This window comes from Tachypleus tridentatus, chromosome 2 (assembly GCF_004210375.1).
Source record: "Tachypleus tridentatus isolate NWPU-2018 chromosome 2, ASM421037v1, whole genome shotgun sequence".
Lineage (NCBI taxonomy): Eukaryota > Metazoa > Arthropoda > Merostomata > Xiphosura > Limulidae > Tachypleus > Tachypleus tridentatus.
The window spans coordinates 101,417,026-101,444,053 of NC_134826.1; the positions used below are offsets into that span (position 1 = coordinate 101,417,026).

General features: G+C 31.4%; 1 protein-coding gene and 1 long non-coding RNA gene across 4 annotated transcripts in view; one reads left to right on the top strand and one right to left on the bottom strand.

The window, feature by feature from the left end:
* Positions 1-226: 226 nt before the first annotated feature.
* LOC143244705 (uncharacterized) lies at positions 227-13,726 on the bottom strand. Its single transcript, XR_013025281.1, has 3 exons — positions 13,589-13,726; positions 11,760-12,958; positions 227-1,514 (listed from the first exon to the last, which is right to left on the bottom strand). It is a non-coding gene; the product is annotated as an uncharacterized LOC143244705 (long non-coding RNA).
* A 1,686-nt stretch (positions 13,727-15,412) lies between these two features.
* The window catches only part of LOC143244703 (alanine aminotransferase 2-like), a 30,253-nt gene continuing 18,637 nt past the window's right edge, over positions 15,413-27,028 (top strand). For 2 of the 3 annotated variants that reach the window (XR_013025280.1, XM_076489821.1), the window contains exons 1-3: positions 15,413-15,758; positions 17,464-17,553; positions 19,032-19,140. Coding sequence is in view for 2 of the 3 variants with exons in the window: in XM_076489821.1 (XP_076345936.1) it covers positions 15,642-15,758; positions 17,464-17,553; positions 19,032-19,140 (316 nt within the window). In the remaining variant the exon portion in view is untranslated. The remainder of the gene's footprint in view (positions 15,759-17,463; positions 17,554-19,031; positions 19,141-27,028) is intronic. The other variant, XM_076489822.1, reaches the window with a different exon arrangement.

Consider the following 27,028-nt stretch of genomic DNA (forward strand, 5'->3'; position numbering starts at 1 on the left):
TTCAACAAGTAACATTCACTTAAACAAAATATAATTCAAAAAAGAATGTTTAACACAATAACCTTAAACAAAATTTATGAACTTAATGCATATGTTGCTTTAACAAATGAAATTATAAGAAATCAGTTATTTAAAGTAAATGCACTTTATAAGTATATGATAATTTTATATTATGATTATAGTCTAAATCATAAAGTACTAAAATCACATGTATAGAGGTAGAATATAAATATTATGAAATTCCAAATTATGATAATAATTGTAGAACAAGTTTTAAATGATACGTAATGAACCAATTTCCCAGATATTATAAAACATAAATAGAATTACAAAGATTTTGAAAAATGTTAAAAGACTGGTTATTAACCGTCGTTCAGAGACAAATTGATTAATATTAATTGAACGGTATTCCATCCACGTAAGATTAATGTCATAATTAATTTAATTTTTCTATTACATATGTAATTATTCGCTTGGGATAAAAGTACAATAGCATTATAGGATATTACGTTTTTGTGTCATGTTCAATAAGTTGTTAATTTAAAAAATAAGTCAATATAAAGTGATTACGATTGACTTGTAATATCAATTTTGCCTTTTATGCTTTGTTTATTTATATTTATTAAATCACAGTGATTAAGAAGTATTCCATAAATAAACTGATTAAGCTTTGTGGGAATTTCTTTATTTTGTATGTCTAATTTTTCATTAATATCAATATACTGGGGTTCGATTCCCCTCGGTGGGCTGAGCAGACAGCCCTTTGTAGTTTTGTTGTAAGAAAAAAAAACACATATGACAAAAAAAAAGTTTATAAAAATTATTAATCTATAAATAAAAAAAAATCAGAGGATGACAGGGCACCAAACTGGGATGACAGGGCACCAAACTGTCTTCTTCTCATCTACTTGTAATATTTTCAGGTAGAAAATGATTTTATAATAAGTTCTAGATAGTTAAACTAACTAATAATAGCAGATTTGTCCAGGAAATAAAGTACTCTGTGCTTGATAACTTAACAATGATAAACACAGTTTTTATTAACAAACAAGCAAAAAATAAATGTAGTGCAGACAGAATCAGAATTTAATTTTTATTAGATTGTGCTTAATTTCACAGTTTTAACGCTCTCAGAATTGACTTCTATAAAACTAAAAGAATAATTTTCACCTATAATCATATCAGTACAACATTCTAGTAGAACTAAACCAAGAAAACGTATATTAACCGAACTTGTAAGCTTATTTTCTTTGTTCAGTCAATAATATCACTTCGTACAGTATTAGTCAGCTGTAACATTCAGGTAAAGGTGTAGTTAGGGAGCTCAACTTGAATTCGAATACCATCACCGAATGTACTTGCACTTTCAACAGTGGGAACATCATAATTTAATGGTCAATCCTACTTTTCATTGGTAAGAAGTAACCCACAAGTTGGCATTGCTATGGTGTTGAGTAACTGTCGTTCCTGTAGTTTATTACTTCTAGCTCTTGAGTAGCTTTGCATAAAATTCCCTAAACAAATAAACAAAGTATTCAGACAATGTCAGTTTGGCAAACAAAGAATATTACGGATACCAATCCTTTAAACCGAAATTCTATATGTTACTAGACTATCCTCTCAGCAGAAAGGACATTATCTGGAATACAGAACTAAGAAAAAGCAACTAGAAAAAAGTTAGTCTCAACTACTTTCTTCATCATGTGTTAAATTGCATAGAAGCTTAATAAATGAAAAATAGAATAAAATTTTTATGTAACTAAAGCGGTTATAAAACATATGATATGATTCCATGCCACAATACTAATATTGGCACTGACTAATCGCAAAAAACAGTCTTTTTGTCATTAAATATGGCGAGAACCTTTTTGATGCTTTAGCGTTACTCCAAAAGAGACTCAATTTATTTGAGATCAAAGTTTATCATTGCTGACATGACCCGCTAAGGAAGTTCTTGAAGCAGTGAACATTTTTAAAGCCCTGCAGTGTTATAGAGGTAACAATGTTTGAGCATCCTTTAAAGATTCAAATTTCTATTTTATCGTCAGATAACTTGTATTTTGCTATCTAAAAAGATCCTTATTGTCTCGAGAAGATTTTTCCCTTCTGGTATTATAATAACTATCTTAACACTATAACAAGTATGAAGTATTTTCTTTGGTAAGATAATGGTTTATATATATACTGTGACAAGGAATTTTCAAACTTAAATGAACATTATTGCTCTATTTATTGTATTGTAAGAAATTTCAAAGAATAGAGTGTGTATATACTATAATAGATTCCATAAAATATCATAATATTGGAATAAATCTACGTCTATGATAAATAAAACTTCTATCATCATGTGACACGTTTTATCAATGCACATCCTGTTTCAAAATTTTGGAAAGAAAGATACATTCCACACAAAGACATTGAGGTGGAGAAAATAAGTGTGCGATATATAAAACCTACCTCATAAATGAAATCAATTTATTTTTTAGTCTCGAAATGTAAATAACCTTTTTTTTAGAAATACACGTTTTTATAAATATAAGACCAATCAGGAGGCAAAAGTACATCAAGTTAATTGCTGTGTGTACAATGATTTTTGTTGTGAGAAAACTATCCCTAAAGATAATTAAATGTGTTATTATTTTTATTAGTTTCTCTTTTCCAAAGAAAACAAGAAGAATACAATGATTGTCAGTAATTGCTAATGGAGAAAAACATTGTGTTAATGGAGGTGCAACGTTCCAAGACACTAATCACTAACAACTTCAATTTTATTGTTATAGTTTTTAATCATGTTTATAAAAAGGTATGATTTGGAATAATTACAAAAAGGCTGTTTTCCTTATTTATTCGACATACGCTTTCATTCACCAGAATTCTTGCCAACATTAGTTCAAAACAAATTATTTGAGTGTTATCAAGAGTGACAGAAGGAAGCTACATATTTAACTTTAAGGAAGAGATGTAAGAATTTTGATATTGATCTTTAATCTAATGTTTGTTCTTAAATACTTTTATTCTGATATTAATATACACCAATGGCAACGTATCCAATTCAGAATCAAGTTTCTTTCGACTCCTTCAGAAACACTACCATTACTTTAATTAGGTATCGCGATCTATAAGAGAAGGTTTATTCCTCCAAAATCAATTTCTATGATTCATAACTGTGGCTACAGTAAATCAAACAGTTATAATCAAGTCATTATCCAGTGTCGTATTTTAACCTGTACATTAAAAAGATTGTCATTCAAAATACTCTGAACGTTGAAAAAAATGGATCAGTTAGAAGGTGATGGTACTGTAAGTAAACAAATACCAGCTACGAGGTTTATAGATGTTACTATCACAGATGTTTTTGATGATACGATTTGAATACAAACATAATTGTTTACACACAAATATGAACCATAAAACGCAACTTGGTTATTTTCTGATTTATTTAAAATCACAATCTTCGGAACAAATTGGTAAAATGATAAAATTGGAGTACATATACTCTATCCAATTAAGGTAAAGATTTTTATTCCACTTGACTATTATTACTCTAGCCAAATTAGAACCAGGGTTTTAATTGAAACAAGACTAGTATGTTATTAAAGAACTTGCATTTAAATGCCTAACCTCTGAAAATACAGGTACATACTTGTTATCTTAATTCAGAAAATTTGAAGATCCTATTCTTTTTCTGCTGAATGGTTTCGAAGGAAAGGTTATTTCAAAGTTGTTAAAATGCCCAATACAAATTATTAAAGTTCCTAGAGAACTCATATGCTTGATTATTAATCTAGAGTTAATGAAAGACCAATACAAAATAACTACAATGCACAGGCAATGAAGAGAAAATGTTAAATTACTTGGAAACATCTGTCAAACTATTTTCTCACAAGCCATGAAACTCGTTATAGTCAAAATAGAATGACAAGCTACAACATCTTTCAGAAATCCTATTTTAACAAAATCAGCTCCATAGTGATCTATCATAAAAAGATTAAGAAAAATAAATGATTAGTGGAATATTTGTCGCTGACAATAATATAATCAACGTGGTAAACGATTTACTACATAAATAAATATATCTTAAATCTTGTTGACGGCAAAATTTACAGATCAACTACAAAGGCCTGCGAATTTAAATATCATAAAAATGTTTGGGTTTTGATAACGAATTTTCCATAATTCATCTACACAGAGTTCAAAAATGATATTCATTTGTTTTTATCACCTAAGGACGTTTGTACAAATCAGGAAGAAATGAAACTCTTGTTTAGATCAAAATGTTTGAGTAATTAACACAACATGTTGTTACTATAGCAATAGGTAAATAATATTGAAAAGAGAAAAATTATGTGAAGTGAATGTATAAACAAATACTATTCAAGAACGACATGCTATGCGTCCTGTTAACCGGTATGTTAGGGGTATGTTCCTCGTGGGTTCAAGAACGATCGAGAAGATTCTCACATCGCGATTGGTCTAGAGAAATCTATAGCCAATGATTATCAACATTTTATACATAAAAAATATAACCATATTGTAATGAAAATAATTCACTTATACAAAAGTACATATGATGGTTTGTGAAAAATCAGTACTTAATGGAGAATAATGGATGTCATTTTCGGATTCAGCGTACATGAATTAATGTAGAATATGTAAAACTTTCAAAAAATAAAACAGTCGCAGGCCTGTGTTAAAAAAGATGAATATTGAGCAAAAGTTTATTAGAAACACCGACAGATGACAGCACATAGAAAAGAATTGACATAAAGTTTGAAAATTTCATAAATTAACAAATGGGCATTGATGTTGAAAAAGTGATAAAGTCAATAGTATCGACGGTAATAAAGTTTATAGAAATTTAGCTCTTTCAATAACGAAAGGCGTTGTACGATAAAGGAAATGCCGACCATTTAATTCTAGATTAGTCAAACCTACTGACTGCTAGAATAGTAGCTGTTTTTGAAGTAGAAGGTTCGGTTTTCTACTCATGTGTTGCTATGCCATTAATGGGAATATTAAACGATTCCTCAAAAAATATGTTCATTACAAGGCTGCCTATAGCTATAATTTATAGAAACAATAGTTATAACTAGCACGAAATGACTGTCACAAGTACACCCCGTTATTGTTTAACTGTGTGTGTGTATACTGAATTAACAGCACCTTATAACTGAGTGTTCTTAATCCTTATTTTTATATTTATCCATTTGTGACAAGATGAGATGTCTCCTGCTGTTTTATGTATCACCTTGAAACAAATACTGTTGTGACAGGCATTGTTGTAGGGATAACTGCTTGTTACGGATAGTACTTATTTCAAAATACCAGATATGCAGTTAGGGATGTTTTCACACTGATCTCGAAATAAAGGAAATTAGTGAAATCACCATTGTATGGTGAAATGAAAAGTTTAAAAAATATGAATAAATCCATACTACCCCTTTTCTTTCTAGAATGACTATTTTGTAACAGACAATTATTATTTATTCTTAAAGACAAAGTTAACACACCCTTTTCAAATCTGGGTACATTTTTAATACTATATAGTGCACTTATACTCTTTCAAAGGATGCCAAAAGTAATATATCTCAGCAAGTCAACTTTGTATAAGCAACTTATGGCGTCAAAAGTAAAACGAATGAATTACAAACATGCATCATGCACATAATATGCTATAAAATTGACTAATATGAGAAATATTTTTTGAATTTAAGTTTCCTTATCTATCCTAATAAGTTTTAAACTTTACATTTTAATTGCTTTTATAACAACAAATAAAAATATACATAGAAAAAAGTTAGTAGCTACTTGTCTGGACTCCTAGGAAGTAGGCTTAATTGTTTGTAATAATGTTAATAATCTGAAACATTGTAAAGATTCATATCAAATATAAGCATTATAACACAACATATCATCATCCACAAAATATCTAGTATCCTGAAAGCACAATAACTTACGTTTTTCTTAGATAAGCTACAAATAGGATGAAAAGTTTTCCTAGCAATATTAACCGTCACGCATGTGTTTTTTTTTTTTATAGTAAAGCCATAGCGGACTATTTGCTAAGCCCACCGAGAGGAATCGAACCCCTGATTTTAGCGTTGTAAATCTAAAGACTGTACTAGCGGGGAACAGTCACACCTAAACTACCTGAAGCAAACTGTCCAAAGATAAAAAAAAAAGCGGCACAACTAACCTTTAATTAATTATTACAGGGAATAATATTATCTAATTACTGGTTACACAAACTTCTACAAAAATGCACTTGTAGTATAGACACATTTGTTTAAATGTATGACAACGTGGAAGGAGCCTCAACAGTGAATATTATATATTTTATTTTCTGACCTTTCAGTATCTGATGTTTGAAATTAAAGTTAATTGGATTATTTTACAATCTTAGATGGGATTGTAGAAAAGACTAAAAGCAGAGAATAACAGGGAATATGCGTCATATGACACATAAAGTCAAGATTAAAGTTTATTTAATTATTCCTTTTTTTCGGAACTAAGAAATTAAAACTAATAAAATATGTTTCAACATAAAATTTATAATAAAGCTATTTTGTTACATTTTCAATGCAACTCTGTAACAAAAGAATGTAACGACATACAATCTTATGTCTTGCATCTAGAATTTTTTCTACATGATATAATATTATTCCAAATGATAGTCCTTTACTAAAAATGATTATTACTGTTAACTTTATTATGGGTCTCTTAATGACATTGACCAAATTAAGAGTGAATGATCCATAATCATAGTAAATATCCTACCGCACGGATGACCGTAGAATGTCTTGATACCATTGGTTTGTCACTAGATAATTTATTTTGGTTATTCCTAATTATTTGCTCTGGTGTGCGAAAGATGTTCTTTTCTGTCTCATCTGAGACAGGACTACTTGCATCATATAGCTTGAAGCAGCTGTGCTTAAGATAAATTCTTTATTGAAATCAAAAGTGGTACTTTTAATAGCAAATATCTTAGTTTTTCAAATGGCCAGGTGGTTAGGATAGCTCAACTCGTAATATAGTTACATTTTCTGCAAGATCATTTGCATAATATTGCAGTTATGATCTCTATAATATGGTTCTTATAGGGGCAAGATTTAATCAATAATGGAGCAACTTGTGGTTCTGCTCCTGTTGATCTTTCTATTTGATGCACCCAGAACCTGTAGACTCTTCCAAGGTCTGGTTTTACACAGGTGGTAAGCTTAAACTCTTCAAAGTAGAAAGCACTACTCAAATAATCATCTCACTAAAATTTACCTTCTGGTGATGTAGATATAACTATACGATACTACTTAGCAATGCGCTCCTAGCAACACGCCATGTGGTGTTGATTATGTAATCATATGATGTCACCTTGCAAGGCACTCCTAGCAATGCATGTAATGATGGCTGACAACTTCTGTTTCCCAAGTGCCATTCTATATAAGTACACTTAGTGATTTGAGTTTAAAAACTGAATTTCAAGGGAACTGTCACCACATCGTTGAAGTCCAACACGTAGGTGTAAGAAAATTAGTAAAATACCCAATGTAAAACCAAAATTAAAATGAATTGATATTACATATGAAAAGAAGAAAATTAGTTAACATTTTCTAAAGAAAAGACTGGTCGGTATTAAAACCATTCAAAATCAGTTATGTTATTTAGCTTTTTAACCATTATCACCCCTTTCAGATGTTTTATTAGTTCTATATCAATGTTTATGTTATGTACTCTAGAATATTTTTGAACTGATTAAATGACAGAATAATAAAGAAAAAATCAAGCTAATGGTAAAAGTCAGTTGATTGACAAACTTCAATGGCCTCTTAGACATATATATTATATTCAAGCATTTGTGGCATTCTGAGCATTTCAAATCCTTCAAGCATTGAGCAAATGTGTGCAGTGAGGAAAAGTGCGACAGTTGTTCAGAAAAGCATAAAAAATAATTATATAACGACAATTAACTAAGAAAAGAGATATGTTGAGAGACATTGCTGTTTACGCTAACTACAAACGACGCTATCAAGGTTATGAGAAACGTTATGAAAGCCTTATTAGAGAGACGGAAATTAGATTGTTATTTACAGTCTAGTCCCGCAGTGAGGACGTTATGGCGAATGTTTACATTATCTTGCGAAAAGGTGCCAGGAAAGGAAATAAGTTGAAACTTTGAGGTAGCATCTATTTCAAAAGTGTGTGTACAGACACAGCTAAAAAGGCTACTGATTTACCGACTTTATCTGTAACCAATGAGCAAATAGCTTTAGTTCTGGTTTTAAAAATTGTGAAACAGTCAAGGGAAAACAACTAATTAAATGTCAGATCTACTTGCTAGTAGTTGTTTACACTATTTGGAAGATTGTAAGAATATCAGAAAAAGTTTATATAGACACTTGTATTTGAAGCACGAAAATTAGTTGTCGTCGGAAGTTGAAAGCAGTTGTCATTGAGCAGTTGCAGCTATCGCCAGCAGAGTCTCCGAGGCCTATAGAAGAAATATGCCTACTCTTCAGATGAATCTGCCAAACGTTTATCGCCTAAGCTATGTCTAAATAACTTATTGCCATCTTTCCTAGCATCAAATAATATGGTTAAAATGTAGATGAGAGCGCGTTTAAAGAACATTTATTAGTTATGCTGAAAGAGTTTTGTTATTTTAATCAAAATTATTCTACCGATTGAATGCAACATAGAATATCCTAAAAAGCACATTAAAAGTGTTTTATTTTGTGAATTTTAGCCTCAGAATAATATTATTTACTCTAACTCTAAATGCTCTTGAGTTACTGTTTGTGCCCTCCACTCGCCACTGCATTCCTCAATTTAATATAAATAATTTGTGACTGGTAGTAATAGTCTAAACTCCAACGGCTAGCCTATTCAACTTATCCGTCACGATATAAACCCTATTTAATTATATTTCACATTCATTATCAAACACATGAAAAAAGTGTGGTTTAACTGATTTAAGATAGAAGCTTCTAGGAGCTAATTTAATGGGCACGTTGCTTGGCTTTGCAAGAAGAACATTATCAAAGATAAGTACCATCAGAGAAGGGTAAAATGGCTTGAACTACAAGGGATAAAGGAGATCTCCTTGTTTCATACGAAATTGTAGGAATGTAGCCTAGTGTCTCAGTATATCTTTGAGGAACCTGATAATGCTCTATTATAAAGAACTAAAACATTTCTAACAACCAAAGAAGAAATCACTGTTTTCCACTGCATATTTTTAATTTTTCCAATCTTTAATCATCACATTTGCAATGTGCTACCCATTATCTCAACTTATTGTATTCTAATTCACTTATTATCAGTGCCTAGTAATCGTGGATTTCAGTATTAGAAACTTACCCGCTGGTACAGCGGTAAATTAACGAATTTACAACGCTAAAAGAAGGGGTTCGATTCCCCTTGGTGGATTCAGCAAATAATCTGATATGGCTTTGCTATGCGAAAACACACACACAGCAGAGATGTCAACTATTTCAAATGACTGAGCGTAATGATTGTAGACAGAGCCCTTTCACAGTTTTAGTCCTTTTAGATTTGCCAGTAACAAGTCAATCTGATGAACGAGGCCTCATTTTTTCCATCTTGTGAACGATCGCATTGGTGTTTCTACGCCGTTTAGAACACAAAAAACACAGCCATTTACGCAAGCGCTGATTGGCTGACATGCTCTGATGACGTAACTATGGATTCCCCCACATACCCAGTATGGAGAAGCACCGCATTCAAACTATTAGTAGACGTCGGAGATACAAATATTTTTTTTATTATTTCAAGCACAAACATGATTATCGCAAGTAGCCATTTGGACTACGTCTTTTATTTATTATAAAAATTTATTTGTATCTCACTAGAAATTTTCTTTTCACTCCTTTCAAGCCCTGGGGGAACAATTTATCACTTTATTGTATAGGCCTATATAATATATAATAATTTGGGAGTTGCAACAAGTCGTAATATTTGTTTGTATGAGCGTATAGTTATAATGTATACACCAAAATCGTAATCAGTCTAGCATGTTTTTAAACTTCCAAATTTGTGTAATAAACCTAAGTTTAAATCTCTACATTAAAAAAATAATTGCACAGGATCATAAGTGTTTTTTATAAAAATCAGCCTGAAACATAAGTGGTACATATGCCAAGGTAACTGGTCTCGCGATGATAGGGAAAGGTAATCAAGAAATCTCATATGCTGGGTTAAACTGAAGAGAAATAGTATTATAAAAACACAAAGTATAACACAATGAGTCTCATATCCCAAAATAAGAAGTATGATAAAAAGAAAAAATCAATAAAAAGGTAATATAAAAGAAATTTCTAACTAAAATGATGATAGTTATTATTTTCCTATACTGAAAATATATTTCCAACAGTTACCATATTTTTCAGTGTATAAGGTGCACCCCTACTTTCAAGGCTATCTTCAGGGAAAAAAATATTTTTCCAAGTTATCATTTATTTATTTGTTCAACATCAGCATAATATTGTATTATTCTTTAGAATACTTCAAAAGTATTATCTAGAATAAAATAAAATATAGTTGTTTCATACATTTGCATCAAAACATTGTTCATTCATTATGTTTGTTTGTTTTTTTAATTTCGCGCAAAGCTACTCGAGGGCTATCTGCACTAGCCGTCCCTAATTTAGCAGTGTAAGACTAGAGGGGAGGCAGCTAGTCATCATCACTCACCGCCAACTCTTGGGCTACTTTTTTACCAACGAATAGTGGGACTGGCTGTAACATTATAACGCCCCCACGGCTGAAAGAGCGAGCATGTTTGGTGTGACGGGGATTCGAACCAGCAACCCTCGGATTACAAGTCGAGCGCTTTACCAAAGCTTTGTATTGTTCAATTGAATAGGCATTTGTCAGTGTATGTTGAACTATTTTTTGGCTACTCTTTGGCCAACGAATAGTGGAATTGATTGTACCATTATAACGCCTCATGACTGAAATGGCAAACATGTTTGGTGCAACAGGGATTCGGACCCGCGACCCTCAGATTATGAGTTGAATGCTTAACACGCTTGGCCATGCCGGGCCTATTTTGTTAATTTTCTCATATGAATATAATAAAATTGGCGCCTTGTGTCAACTTATAGTTGGCCAAGCTGACACGATGAAATTAAATAAGAAGTTGTTGTTGTTTTGAATTAAGCACAAAGCTATGCAATGGGCTATCTGTGCTCTGCCCACCACGGGTATCGAAACCCGGTTTTTAACGTTGTAAGTCCGTAGGCATACCGCTGAGCCACTGGGGGGTATTTAAATAAGAAATAGTTTAATTATAGCATAATATATGTCTTTTGCACATTTAGGTAAATGTCAAACTGTTTGAAATTCAAAGCTTAAAAAACCATTGCATTAAAATAACGGTAATGGAGCATCCAATGATGAATTTGCAAGAATAAATTCATATTCGTTTTTTTTCTCAACACTTCAACATTAGTTAAATTAATCAGTTTATTTGAATACTTTTATATTTACCTTTATTACAAGAGCATAAAAATACATGCATATTCTTCATTATAATGCTGTTTGACATGTCAATCTGCCTCAAGTGAAATGTGTTATGTCCCAAACAGTCATATTGCTAGAAACGACGTGTGTGTGCAGTTCAGTCATGGTAAAACATTATAAACCATTATGTAGCCAATAAAATATTTTCTTTTTGTAGCTCAATTTCTCTTAAATTATTTCATATAACAAAACCTTTGTAGTATAAAATATTTACTTACGTATTTGAAAATCAGTTTTTATTCTTGTGAAGAGGCTTCCGATAACGAAAGAAATACAACAGTGGTCATAATATTATGGTTATAAACTTCAGCATATGGAAGTTGGCCTAGTGGCCAACCAGATCCGATCTCCCGTATATCTTATTTTATGTTGAATGTCTTTTTATTCTTACCTTAATCAATATAGCTCATTTATTTCGCCTCTGATAGCAAAGAACTGTGCTAGTAAACCTGAAGAAATATCTTCAAAATTATACATGTGAGCAAACAACCAAAAGAAAATAAAGTTAAAGAAAATACTTTGTCAGGATTTCACTTTGAATAGAGATATACATGTGCATACTGAAATAAGATTAACCTTAACAGAGTATTCATATATAATTAATCTTTAATGCAATAAGTTTTTTATAGTAGATATTACAATGACAATTAGCTTTTTGTACATGCTGAAATTATCACATAACGCATACAAATATTTGAGTAAGACAGGCACGTATGACTGGTTTTGACTTTAGTTGTAATTCAACTTGACACATTAATATACCTTTTTTATTAATTATAAACCTTGAGAACGTTTATTACATAACAAAGTTCGAAAAAAAAACGAGTTATGTCTGGGCTGCTTTCCCTGATAAATAATAAATGGAAAACCAAAATTGTGTGTATTAATGTTATCTCACAATAAAGAACTCAACTGAAAAATGAGACATGGACATCACAATAAAAATGATGAATCAGTTCAAAGAAAAATGAATGGGGCCGTCGAACATAAATTTCTTAATCAATAGAAAAAATAGATATTACATTGTATATTAGATATTACATGAGGTTTCGCGGACTTTTACATTTTATTTATTTGAACTGAACGTTTTTGGACATTTTTATTGGTTAAAAAGAAGGCATTTTCCGCACTCTTTTAGCGTTGAGGCTGCAAAAATTGATTTGAAGTGGTAAGATGATTGAACTCTCTCAGTGCATCACGAGCTTAATTGCTAAGCACAAAAACATGGAAGTATTCAAATGACATGCAGATATATTGAGGAACCATTTAGAACTGCCTTGGTAGAAACTGTGCAACAAGCTGAGTATAATATTATGCCTGTAGCTACTCTCAAAGTGTTCAACCTACAGCTGACTACCGTGATGATTCGGCCTTCCCTACTGAATAGAAGGTGAAACATTCGTACTTCAGTTGAAAGCTAAACATAAAAAAGTAATAGCAAAAACATAAAAGATTTAATTAATTGTGCTGGGAATGTGAATCCTTAAAAACATATGATACATACTAAATTATTGAGCCCTTTAATGATAAAATGAAAAATATCATATTTTTTATACATGCCACAGGAAAGCAACTTTCCTCTCTCATATGAAGTTGAGTCACATGATAATAAAATGTATTTATCACTGTTAAGTTAGCCAGTAATTACGTTAACTTTATGTACAGCACTTTGCAATATACAAAAGAATTACCTTAGTCTTCAGATTTTCACAAACACCATTTGTATGGTGGTACAAGTTTGTTGTCTTTTTAACATATCTGAGTATTACTAACACTAATACGTGAAAAGAAGTGAAACTCACTTTCTAATCTTTATTTTCGAAAACATTTTAAACATTGAAAATATTAACTTTAACAAGTATCTTGTTTTTAAAATAATGGACATGTGTTAGTTGCAAAATATTGAACGCAGAGAAACTCGTCACACCATATTTAATACATTGAATAATCAAAGCTTTAACTGAGCAGTATATTAAATAAAAAATTTAGTTTTATTTGGGTGAAACTTATTCATAATTATCTTACATCTAGTAATTTGTAAACTTACAATATGTCATACGAAAAACGAAAAAAATGAGAAGAACACTACACTACTTGTATTTGAGTACGTACATTGGCAATTAACTTTATCAGTATAGACCGTTTGAGTGGCACGTACTACAAAACTATTGGACTATGCTTAGTTCAGATAATAACCGCATGAAATTGAAGCAAGACCTCTATAGAGCTATAAACTCATACCATATATATTCACATATTACGGTTTGTTTAAATAAAAATTCATAAAAGGTAAGAGGCTAATTAAAAAACCATTCCTGGAACGCAAAGAAAGAAAAACAAAATTAAACAGGTTGATTTAAGACGGATAATCAAAATGTTAACCCAATGCTATTAGGCTGGCGACAGCTCTAGCTATGTAGGGATTGTTCGGATTATTTATCGAAATGGTGTTTTAAGTATTTTCTTAATAGGTCATCAGAACTTAACAATACAATGGAGTATTTGCTTTTAAGTATTATTAACTAATAGTAATTTTAAAATAGTCATAATTCTAGTGTAAAAGACGTTATGAATGCCATTGGAAGTTAGCTTTCTAATAGAAGTTTCATTAGCCTTTAAAAAAGCTTAAGTTCAAGGAGAAACAAAAATTACCATCCAATAATTAAACAATAATATCACAGTTGGAATTCATTGTATTTAGAACTTTGTTATAAATACAATCTTCTTGTGTATAGTTAAATATAGCATTAAATAAGACAGTGGAGTTGGCATTTGCATCATCCCCAAAAGATAGTTCAGCAAGAATTAGCATGCAAAATATCATATATCTATTCGTTCTCAACTGAGTTTATCCTATTGTTATCTGTTAATATTCTATTATACTGTATGCGTCTGCGTATGGATTATAGAAATGCCATCCCTACTATATTGTTTGCATTGTTTTTGTAGAATTGATATTAGCCATCCCTACATTTACTTCCTTTTTAAACAGTTTCTATTTCTGCTCTGTTAACAGCTGATATTAAAATTCGACTTTTAGGGTTATAAGATCTTGAGTTTTTTTCCTGAGCCACCAGTAGAAGATTAAGAATAAACAAATATTTGCGTGCCTTAGTTTCATTTTCATACTGTTCAAATTACCACTAAAAAGGTATATTTACTTCAAAATAGTTAAAATAACATTTGCAATATGAACTATTTAAAAGACACAAGTAGCAGATTTTATTGGATAGTTGGAAATTTTCTTACTGTGACAGATGGAGTCGTAAGCGATACATTTACACCAATAAAGTTTATTTTCTACAGACATAAGGCATATTGTTTTATTTAAAAATAACACGCGAATATAGATCTGGTATATCCTAGTGTTCAGGTTTCTGGACTTGACATTTACGAGTCGTGGGATCGATCCCTTTCAGTGAATATTTTTGCATTTCAGCCGCGGGGATCTTATAATGATCCACCCCACTATTTCTTTATAAAGAGTCGCCCAAAAGTTGACGATGTGTGGTGATGACTAGCTGTCTTTCCTCTGATCTATCTCTTCAAAATTATGAAGAGATGGTTAACGCAGATAGCCCACGTTTTTCTTTTCGAGAAGTTTAATGAATAAACATCCCTATTTTTGTAATTCTAAGCTATAAAAAAAGAATGAATACTAGAACCATGTTTTCAGTTACATACTATCTTCAGTTACATACTATCTTCAAGGTATTATATTTACATTATTTTGAATCAAGAAAATATTTGTATTGCTTGATAGTTTCTTTAAAAATTTCCTATAACCAAAAGAGTAAACACAGAGTTCTTACTTTTTCTTCTTATCTAAAAATACTCTGGAGAACTGTTTCTCTAATGGTTAGTCTTAGAGCTATTTTTGGGATTGTATATCCAACACTGGTCGTGAATTCCTCTGTGCTGACGTATCCAAAACGTGTCATCTTGCACTACACGACATTTTCTGAAGAACCAGCAGAAGTTCGAGGAAACGCTGGGTTTCTTTGTATATTAAAACCTGTTGTTGTTTTCCTGCGGCCGTTTTGTTTAACATTTTTATAACCACTGCTGTAACGCTTGTTGTGTGTTTGTACGTAGCCACTATGGCAACCCCTATCTTAAGTTTGGATAATATGAATCAGAATTTGAAGGGAATGGAATTTCCCTGGCCTAGTTTGGTCGTTGCCGCAGGAAACCACTTGGAAAAAGAACAGAAAATGGTGAGTTAACGCAGCAATATATTTTTTAAAATACATGCTATATGTATTTTACAGTGAAATAAACAATACTTTATTTTTAAAATGTTATTTGCGTAGCTCAGAAACCATATATTAAAAAAAAACTTCCTACACTAAATTAACTGTACCACAACTAAATATTATAAGAAATTAACAGTTCAAAGATTATCTAGAATATAAAAGAAATAATAGTTTTAATAAGAGTCGTGAAGAGATTGCAAAAAGGGAAGGGGTTTTGGAAGCTCTAAAATGATTGAATCAATTGACATAAATACCGATGTTAGGAAATATGATGATCAAAACAATATTATACATTCAAATTTTGTAAATTTTTTAAAGTTGAACACTCAGAAAATCAAAGTGGCTTTGAAGGTCTTGTGGTTAGACGTATATGGGCATCAACATGTTACAAATCATTCATAATAAGTTCTTAACATTAATATTTTCTATTACATATTGAGAGTCCTCACTCCCCAAACATGGCACCAGCTGATTTGGGGGTCTCTTAGCTGTGGTTAAACGAATACATCTAAAAACTGTCATGCTAAATTTTCGCAAGTGATTTATAAATATTATTATACGCTCGATTCGAATGCGTATTACATTCTACAACAAACCCGTATTGCTTTCACTAGAAATTAAAGCCCGGCATGGCCAGATGGGTTAAGGCGTTCGACTCGTAATCTGAGAGTCGCGAGTTCGAATCCCCATCGCACCAAATATGCTCGTCCTTTCAGCAGTGGAGGCGTTATAATATTATTGACCATAAGGTCAATCCCACTATTCATTGGCAAAAGAATAGTCCAAGAGTTGGCGATGGGCAGTGATGACTAACTGCTTTCCCTCTAGTCTTACACTGCTAAATTAGGGACGGCTATCGCAGACAGACCTCGTGTAGCTTTATGCGAAACTCAAAAAAAACACTAGAAATTAATGTTGCAGAAAAATACTCTGAACAGTACATTTCGCTGCTAGTTTATTAAAATTTGAAACAGGTAATTGTAGAAAAAGAAATTATAGCCATTAGATTGTGACAAGTAGGGCTTTTAGTCCCAAACAGTCTCACGTCTTGACAGTTTCATTGAGAGTGAAATAAAACGAACATTTTCGAAGTAGTACTACATAATGTTTAAGGAAACGGTTTCGGTTTTAGTTTATTCATTTTCTCACGACGTTTTATTAATTGTATTTTATTATTTCATAAAGAGTAAATTAATTTATTATGATGATACGCAACATATGAGAAATGTATCAGAACGTGTTCAAAACATTGAGGTCATTTGTGATCAAACAAAAATTGTGTTTATGATATAACTTAGAAGAGAATTAGTGAATTACATGTTAATAAGCAAGCTTTACATATTCTAACTTTCATAAGCCATCTTATTGCTTTTGTGGATACATCTTAAAATATTATCGATGTTTACGTTTTATTATGAAATACCATAACATACAAATTTTGTTCAAACAAAACAAAGCTTTAATCTCTTTTAAGGATTTGGATTATTCAAAATGTGTCATTTTTCACAAAGACATAGCACAATACACAAAAGTGACATCGTTTGGTTTGTTTAAAGTCTTAAAATGTTGGCTTCTTGTTTAAAAAAAGAATCAGCAGCTAAGGTTGCCTTTACATATCTTAATAACACATTTGAAACACCAGTTTAATTTTTAATTATGCTTTCAGGGTAAATTGTTTCCATTTCCTAACGTCATTCATAGTCACGCTGGAGACCCCCAAGGAATGGGACAGAAACCCTTAACATTCTTTCAGCAAGTAAGTTCATTTCTTCGACGTTGTGGCTCGTGAAGGTTACGTTACTATTTTAGGAGTAATCAAGTTACACGAGAGCTCTTCAATGTTGAATTACACATTTAAGATAAGGCACAAGTGTAAGTTTGGTTAACATGTTGACGATCACAAACATGATCGATAACGTCTTGCGCCAGAAAATAATATACGAATACTGTAAGGACATGTCCTTAACCTCATGTCCTCTGCCTGGCAGAGATTTTGAGAATGTTGTTATTGTCCAGCATTTTACTTAGAAAAATAAGAATGAATTTTTACACATACACACAAACACAGGGTCAAGAACAAGTCACCCCCGCCGTTTCGATGGAACGTTTCAGTTAATAAAAATTTGTCCCGTTTCCCACACAAACATGTACACATTCGGGTACGTACTGTATGTTCAGTACTCTTTTCAGCACACTATATGTTGTCTGGTAAGCATACCCATAAGCAACTTGCATTCTATCTTTCCTTTCAAAAGAAAGTAACTGCAATTGTCAGCAATATCAGTGGACTGAAAAATGTGAAACTCGTCTAAAACAAAACTTGTTTTTAATATGTTGTACTCCTCAATATCTGTAGATATAAATTATTTACAAATTAAAAAGGCTCCAGTTATTAGAGTCAAATAAGTGTTTACTCTTTAGTTAAAGTATTCTTCTTCCCAGCAAGTTCAGTTCGGCCAGTATGCTCACAAGTCAAGAAACTTACATCCTGGTGGCTGTCCCGGATGACAACTCTATGGAACGATCATGTTCGACAATTTGTATAAAAAACTCATGACCCTCGTATTACGAGTTGAGCGCCCTAACTACCAGGTTATACCAACCCCTTGTGGATTACATAAAATATTCATATCATTTATTTTGTGCAAAAGACAAATTAATATAAGCAACTTTAAAACTAAATATATGATGATATAAAGAAAAAACACGTAATAAATGAAACGACCTAATAACATTTAAATTATATTTTGGTTAGGAAGAAAACAGTAGTTAAGTTTCTTCCATATACTTTCTTTTCTCTTAGTACTTTACAGATTCGCGTTGCGTTCTTTCACTGCCACGTGCACGTATATATCTGTCATATTTTAGAACACAGCAATGTGCGTTTGGAAATTTGTATTACCATAAAGAAAGGATATTACCCCTCCTGCCTAGTTTATAATTTAAATTTCAGATTATACGAAATGTTAAAATGTTATTTCTGTTTTTATTGTGTACCTAAAATAAATTTCACATTGGAAAGATTGCCTATCTGTTATAGAAGCGGTGAAAGAATTAAATATTAAGTATGTTTGATGAGTGAAAGTTCCTATCTGAAACGAAAATAAAACTAACTACCAGGGTGGTATGCTTTTTACAAATAGTCTAAAACGTAATTTATGTTTCTCTGTTAAGTAAGTATTAACTTTGAATAAGACAAGTAGATTCTGTAAGCTAGAATCCATAATTTTCCAGGTTATGTCACTGTGCATTAATCCCAGCTTACTAGATGATGAAAACTTCCCCCCAGATGCAAAACAGCGTGCACGAATCTTTCTAGCCAATTGTAAGGGACATAGTCTAGGTAAGTATTTCGTAAAGAAACTCTCTATTTGCTTGACAATTTGCAGTAATTTAATCATTGGTAAATATATTTTTTGCCGTGGTTGAGCGGCTCATAGAACGGCTCTGAGTTTGTTTGTTTGTTATTAATGTTGTTTATCAAGTACAGTTCTGTCATCTCTAGATTAATTTAATACATAATTACAGTTTTGGACTCAGTAGGTAAAACCCTTTCGTTTGATGCGCTTGATCACGTTCCAAAGTATGCTTCAATTTATTCAAGTTCTGCCAAAAGAATTAAGGTAGCCTGCTGGTGATATTGATGAGCAATAAAATCGAATCGGGTATACGTGAGCCTCACACTTGGTTTTGTTGGCGCACAAAAACATACTCAATAAAAAAGGAAATATCATAGATTAACTTACTCTGATCCTGCATAAAAAAGTGCCGCGGCTATTGAGGATTCTCTCTTGTTTGCTAGTTATTTACATTACATTAAAAAAACATATTGATGTGCAAGCCCTTAATCCAATCAAACCTATAAACTGAATATATAGGTAATCACATATCCATGTTTCTTAAGCAATATGTAGGATATTTTGTAATAAAACATTGTTAGCGTTAGGTGAAAAATAAATTTTATATATTTGATTTCACCTTAAGAATATAACGGTTAATCTAAATATTTCAATAGCGTAAAATAAAATTATGAAAACATAACTACTTTTAGATATATCACCAAAAATGTAGACATTGATAATAATTAAATTATATACATGAATACCTGAGCTCGTAAGGTACCTATAAAACAAACACCCTGTGTAATGTAATAATGAAGAAAGTTGTTTCACATATACTTAATATTATAGAAGTTAAGCACAATTATATCTATAACCAATGATTTGGAAGTTGACCTTAAAACAGTGTAATACATATTAACGGATAACATTGTATGCTAAAAAGTTCAATAAACATATTACAATTTTCATTTTCTAAGCGTTAATATTCACATTGTGAACTTTTAACTTTGTTATCAGTTCACAATGTGAATATTAACGCTTAGAAAATGAAAATTATAATATGTTTATTGAATTTTTAGCATCGTATGCAAACCTATTTTTATAACATTTAATATTTTGTGTTGCGTTTGTTTACTAATTCACTTAAAACTTTATCTTCTGCTAAAGCCTATGCTAAGCATGGCTCCAGCGACTCGTTATTCCTGGATGAAGACGGCTGTTTAAACTTTCATGTTTTTGAAGTTCGTTCCTTGGATGACTACTGGAAATCGGTATTGGAGATGGTTTACCCTAAACAAGTTACTAACAGAACTGCTGTTTATTTTAATTAACTTTATGTCAGATAGTAAAGAATTTCGATAGATTTGAAAAGTTTAAAATACTAATGCATTCCTAGGAAAGCACGATTTCTCTCTCTTTCTTTCAAGCTTTCTCCAGATAAAATAGATTGTTTGTGGAACTAGGAAAAGACTACAAACTTATCTCTGGAAATTATAGGAATATTCGCCTTTCTAAAATTATATTTTGTTTATAAGTCTTTCTATGTGTGTGTGTGTTGTGCGCGTTTTGTTAGCTTCTTTACAAAGTTTTTAATTAAGCTTCTTTCATTAGATCCGGAATTTTCGTTTTTTGAAATCTAACACTTACACGTTGATCATCAATATGAATACGACGAAATTGAAAAGCAAAGTTGAAAACTTACAATAAAATGAATAAATATCTACTTCTCTAATGTAGACGTTCGTAAAGAAAGAGCTTATTAAATATTTACTTAACAATTCCGGAGGTGACACCATTCGATCATAATCGTAGTTACACGTTAGAGGATGTTTTGTTTTTGTTGTTTGTCACCGGCTTCTCTCTCTTCAATTATTTTGGCAGCAACCTCCAATTCCCTCTTTTTTCACTTAGTTATACTTGAAGTTGTTTTTGCTTTGGTTAGTTATGCATTCAGTTGGTGTTGCAAATCCGTAAACTTACTGCTTTCACACCAAGAAACAAATTTTCATGTGGATATTTAGGAAGAGCTTGCGTTTTTAACAAACCAAAGACCATGCAAACATCAACAACGTAATATATAATTGCATGTACTAAATAAATTAATCAAAATTGACTATTGTATTCTTAAAATTTGAATTTTTTTAATAAGAACTTAAGTAGAAGTATTGATATTATTAAGTACAGTCATTGAGAAGAAAAACTATAAGGGCTTAAGTAAGCTAGATGTTTAACATAAGTTAGTGTAATATCCTTTTTCATTCTCCCAATCCCACAGCGGTATGTCTGAGGACTTACTATCCCAGAAACCACGTTTCGACATGCGTGGTAGGCAGAGTACATATAGCCCATTTTGTAGCTTTGTACTCAATTACAATCCCTGTTTTTCTCTATCTCATATATATTCCTTTAAAATAGTGAAGATGAGTATTTTGCTAGAAGTAATTAGGCCTTCGCACTGTTGTTTCATTTGTCGTTTTCTCAGATGTTAAGTATATTAATGAATAGACATACTACTTTAATGTCTCCTAAGTCTATAAAAAGCCCCAACTGTCTGTAGGATACTATGACCATTGAGTAGCCGGTCGCAACCTAATTTTGTATTAATAATTGAGTATAAAATTGTACGACCTTAGTAAAGTTATTCAAGCTAACTAGTGTATCCTCAAAATAACTTGTGAAAACTGCGTTAGTAACAGCAAATACAAACCTATGTTAAATGACATTTAAGTGGATAAAACTACAAAACAAACGAAGTTAGATTAAATACACTGCATAAATTAAAAGACTTTCAAGGTACAGGCTATAATGTGTGATATAAAATGTGTCCTGGGTTTTAAAGGTGATTGAGGAAGTAAGACCCAAACTGCGGTTTGGGATACACCGTCTATCAATTTTATCTCCATTCGCCTCTCTCGCATAAAAAGAAATTAAAGTTAGAAGAGCGAGATGTGGGTGCTCAAGCCTATAACATTCCAGATCTATATTGCCCTTCACTACCTGCAAACAGTTGGGAGAAGGTGTCTGTTATCCAAAATAAAAAAAAAGTAAGCAAGATAAACTTACCTCCTGAGGTTGGCGTTCCAACTGTCATTATGGTGGTAGAGTGGATAAAAGTAAACTAGTATAGAGTTATAAAACCACAGCCAAGTTATCCAAACTAACTAACTAAATAGTATAATTCCCACCTACCACCCACTGAATCTACTGTGACTATCAATTATCAGACTTTCTGCAAGCCTTTATATGCCATAAAGTGTTTATCCACATAAAATTAGTGCCAAGTTGTTCAAAAACTAGAAATACTTATCGAAAACTTTCAGCAAAAACTCCTTAATTTTTCACTTCTTTATATTTATCACAACATATTTCAATAATAAGTTTAGGCTGATATTATCATCAATTATTTTAACTTCTAAATCTATATGATGTGCTTCTACGCCCACAGTTGAAGTATTTTTAATCTTTAATTCTGCCGGATAAATAGTGTTAATAAAATTGTTTATCTCAGGATTATTTATACCAATTAAGTCATCTACATATCTATAACTTAAGACAAAATTTCCGAATTTGTGCAATTTTTAAAAAAATTATTTTCATAAAAATAAAGATATAAATTTACAATACAAGTATATTTTTCGTTTCCGTTAGAACTTCGATTGCTTGTTTAAATATCGGATTATTAAAAAAAATAATTATTATGAACGCAGAAGCGTAATATATCTATTATATTTTGAAGCTTAATTTTCTCTCCCTTCCAGCACTATGAAACAATAACAGCATAAAGATAGTGAATTCATAATAGAAATTAATTCTTTCAAAAGAATTGTGGTATACAATGTGTTAAAATTAAATGTATGAATATTTTTCAGTTGTTCACAGTTATTTAGGTATTTCAAAATGGATTGATTAATTTTTATTATGCAAAACATGTGTTTCGTATTATTAACATTTATATTTTTAATTTTATCAAATATAATGTTAAGTAATCGATTTAGTAATATTGTTGGATATTTAACAACAGTCCCTGGATGGTACAGCGGTAAGTCTTCGGATTTACAATGCTACAGTCAAGGGTTTGATTCCTCTCGGTAAATTCAGCAGATAGCCCGATGTGGTTTTGCTACAAGAAAAACACATTTAATAATAAATTTTATTGTACTAGAAATAGATCTAAATTTAGTCGGGTATTTATGGAGTTTATGAATACCATACAGGAAAAATAAATCTACAAAAGAACGTAGCTTAGAACAAATTGTTTTTGTTTTTGTTCTTTTTTAATTTCGCGCAAAGCTATTCGAGGGCTATCTGCACTAGCTTTCCCTTATTTAGTAGTGTAAGACTAAAGGGGAGGCAGATAGTCATCATCACCCACCGCCAACTCTGGGGCTACTCTTTTACCAACGAATAGTAGGATTGCCCGTGACATTTTAACGCCCCCACGGGTGAAAGAGCAAGCATGTTTCGTGCGACGGGGATTCGCCCGCGACCCTCGGATAACGAGTCGAACGCCTTAACAAGCAAATTATTTGTTTACGAAAGTTAATGCAATTACAATATCTTTGGATTGATTAATAAGTTTGAATGTGTGTGTACTTTTGAGTTCATAATTGGTGCATAAAACATTTTTACGAATAAGCCAAAATTACAATTAGATTTATTAATGGGGACTATAATATGTGTTTCTTGTAATTTTTGAATATTATTTTTTAATTGATGAACCGATAAATCTATATTGTATTTCTTTAATTTTATACAGGTGAATTTATTTCTTAATTTTTAAGTACATATAACTTCCATTCCAAAAAATAGTCTAAACTGATAAGATATAATATAGTTAAGTTTCAAAATGCATTCATCAGTATTGTTTTCAATAGATTTTAGAACATGTTTCCTATTACAATTTATGGCAATTCATTATTTATATCTTTTATACATCTTTCACATAATAATTTGTCTTTTATAATTTATTAGTTTGTGTTGTGTGTTTTCTTATAGCAAAGCTCTAAGTCCATCGCGTTGTAAATCCGTGGACTTACCGCTGTGCAAGCATGGGGCATTTATTAGTTACTACAAATAATATGTTTATGAAATCAAAAAATAACTATTTTTTACACTGACAAGGTAAATTATCAATTTCATCTACATTTATATTAGTTAAATCTCCATTATAATTGTACGCAAGTGGACCGATTGGAACTTCATATTTATAATAAAAGGTATGATTTAAGTTTTTACGAGGAAAATATAAATTTTAGGCTAATAAATAATTTTAGAAATCTACAAGTCACTGCATATTTTGTGTTTAAAACTGATTGCCAAATATGAAGTCTTAATTTGCGGTTTCTCTCTTCCAAAGCTTAATAAATCATTAACTTTCAATCGATACATTCATAATATCTAAAAGTAAGTTCTTTGCATGATCATTTTCAAAAATCAAATGTTTAGTTATGTTAATTAATGATCTTATTTTAGGAAGATTGAGCTGATAAATCTCTTTAAAAATAATTTACGCACGTTAGGAGTTGATTAAAAGTAGTCCAGTGGCTCAGCAGGATGTCTCGAGACTTACAACGCTAGAAACTAGTTTTCGATGCCCGTGGTGGGCAGAGCACAAAGAGCCCATTGAGTAGCTTTGTGCTTAATTCAAAATAACAACTACTTGATTAAAAATATTGTTTAAATTATTTCAATTTTTTTAAAAAACCAGCCCATTTTAATCTATTTTTTCTTTTACTTATCTTAACAAAAGGAAAAGGATGAATGTTAAGATTTTTTACTTTCATGGAATTCATTAAATTGATTTTAATTTTAAACCTATGTAAATTTATACGTATATGTAATGGATTTGAAGTTTGACACACGTATTTTATATCATAATCAGCACACATTAATATCTGAACTACATTGTTTATTTTGCAGGGTTTATTTATATGAGTAACAAAATGTAAGGTATTTAAAGCAGGAAATGTGAGACATCGTTTGCCATTACATCGTATAACATTAGCGGCAATATAATTACTATAATCAGTTCGCTTTGCTAAATTCAAGTTCACACAATTTTTCTATTAGTTAAGACAATGACACTTAACTACATAAAGACTGAACAATGTAATGGAAAAGCGTAACACAGTCAGCAATAAACTACATTCATTGAATATGTGCACAGAAAATTAATACTTAAACAGTCAAGTAAAACCAAATCAAAAGGAAGGACTGCGTCAAAAGCAGCAAATCCAAACCTGTTAAAGAAAGCAATTAAATGAACAAAATCAAACCCAAACAAAAAATAAAATGAAATTAAAGATGCTGCATAAATTGAAAGGGTTCACGGGGTACAGTTTATAAGGTGGGATATAAAATACTCCTTGGTCTTGGAGGTGACTTAGGATGTAAGACCCACACGGCGGTGGGGATACAATGTCTATTAGTCTTCACCGCCCTTCGCCAGTCTCACATAAATAAATTACCAAAGGAAATACAAGTTAGAAGAGCAAGATGTAGATGCTCAAGCCAACAACGTTCCACACCATTGTTGGAAGGCGAGTGCTCTCCAAAGTAAAAAAAGAGAAAAAATATACAAAAATATCTGAAAAGTAAAAAGGAAATAAATAATAAGGTAAGGAAGATAAATTTGTCTCCTAAGGTTGGCATTCTAGCCCCCATTATAGTGGTGAAGCACTACAACAGTGGATAAATTATATTAATATAGAGTTATAAAAGCCCAACTGAGTTATCCAAACTAACTATTATATTATTTAATTTTTTTATATATCACTTTTTCTTTTTTCTTTTGCCTTACAAGAGTACAGTGGTATGTCTGGGGACTTATACTGCTAGAAACCGGATTTGATATCCATAGCGTGCAAAACACAGATAACATTTGATGTAGCTTTGTGCTTAATAACAATAACTTTTTTTTTGGAGAAAAGTCACCTACCCACAACTGTCTACAGACTTGTTTTTGTTCATTCATATAGTTATATGAACTTATATATATATATGTAATACGATATTTGTTTCCAAATATTTGTTTGTTTGGTGTTTATTGGTAAAAAGCAACTAGGCTATCTACGCCAAACAGGTAGTAAAAAGACAAACCAACGCGTATGTAAAAGTATATTTGTTTCTTTGTTTTGTGCAAAACGATTCACATAAAATGGAAAATGAATTAAAAATCATAAAATGTAAAAGGTCAAAATAGATAAAAACAACAACAGCATATAATAGAAGACAGAATACATGATAAAATCTAAAAGTGTGAAAACATGGAATTATCTTTTTTTATATCCTAGAGAAAGGTAAAACCTAGATTGAATTTAAAAGACCGATGATCTGTAAAAAGTTAAAAACACATTCAATACGGACACTGACTGTCACAGTCAAGAATGACATTGTCCAAAGTCAATGGTAGATTCAAATGATACAAATGACGAAAATGGTGCGCCCGCTCACAATATATGGCTTCCGAAGGAAAATAAAAAAGTGTTGGTACAGTTTTAGTGTACTATCGTAACTAAAGTCTCCCCTCTAAAATTCCGGAACTTCGCTGTAAGGGAGTATTGCCAAAAATAGAACAAATCACTGGCTGTCTCTCGTTTGGAATTAAGACTGTTTTGAAGAAAACTTCTCATATATGACTGAAATATTTTGTGATGAAATGAATTGTCAGGGTTAGCTGAGCTTGACTGGATGGACTTATTTCACTAGTTTTATTGCAAAAGAGTGTGGTGTTCACTTCTTAAAGAGAGACTGATCTTGGAAGCAGAGAAGAAAGCTTATTTTGCGACAATATACCCAAAACAAACAACCAGTTCTAATCATTTTGCCAAAGTATAGGCCCTGGCGCTTTAGTTTGTTCAGCACAATTCTCTTTTACATAATTATATATAT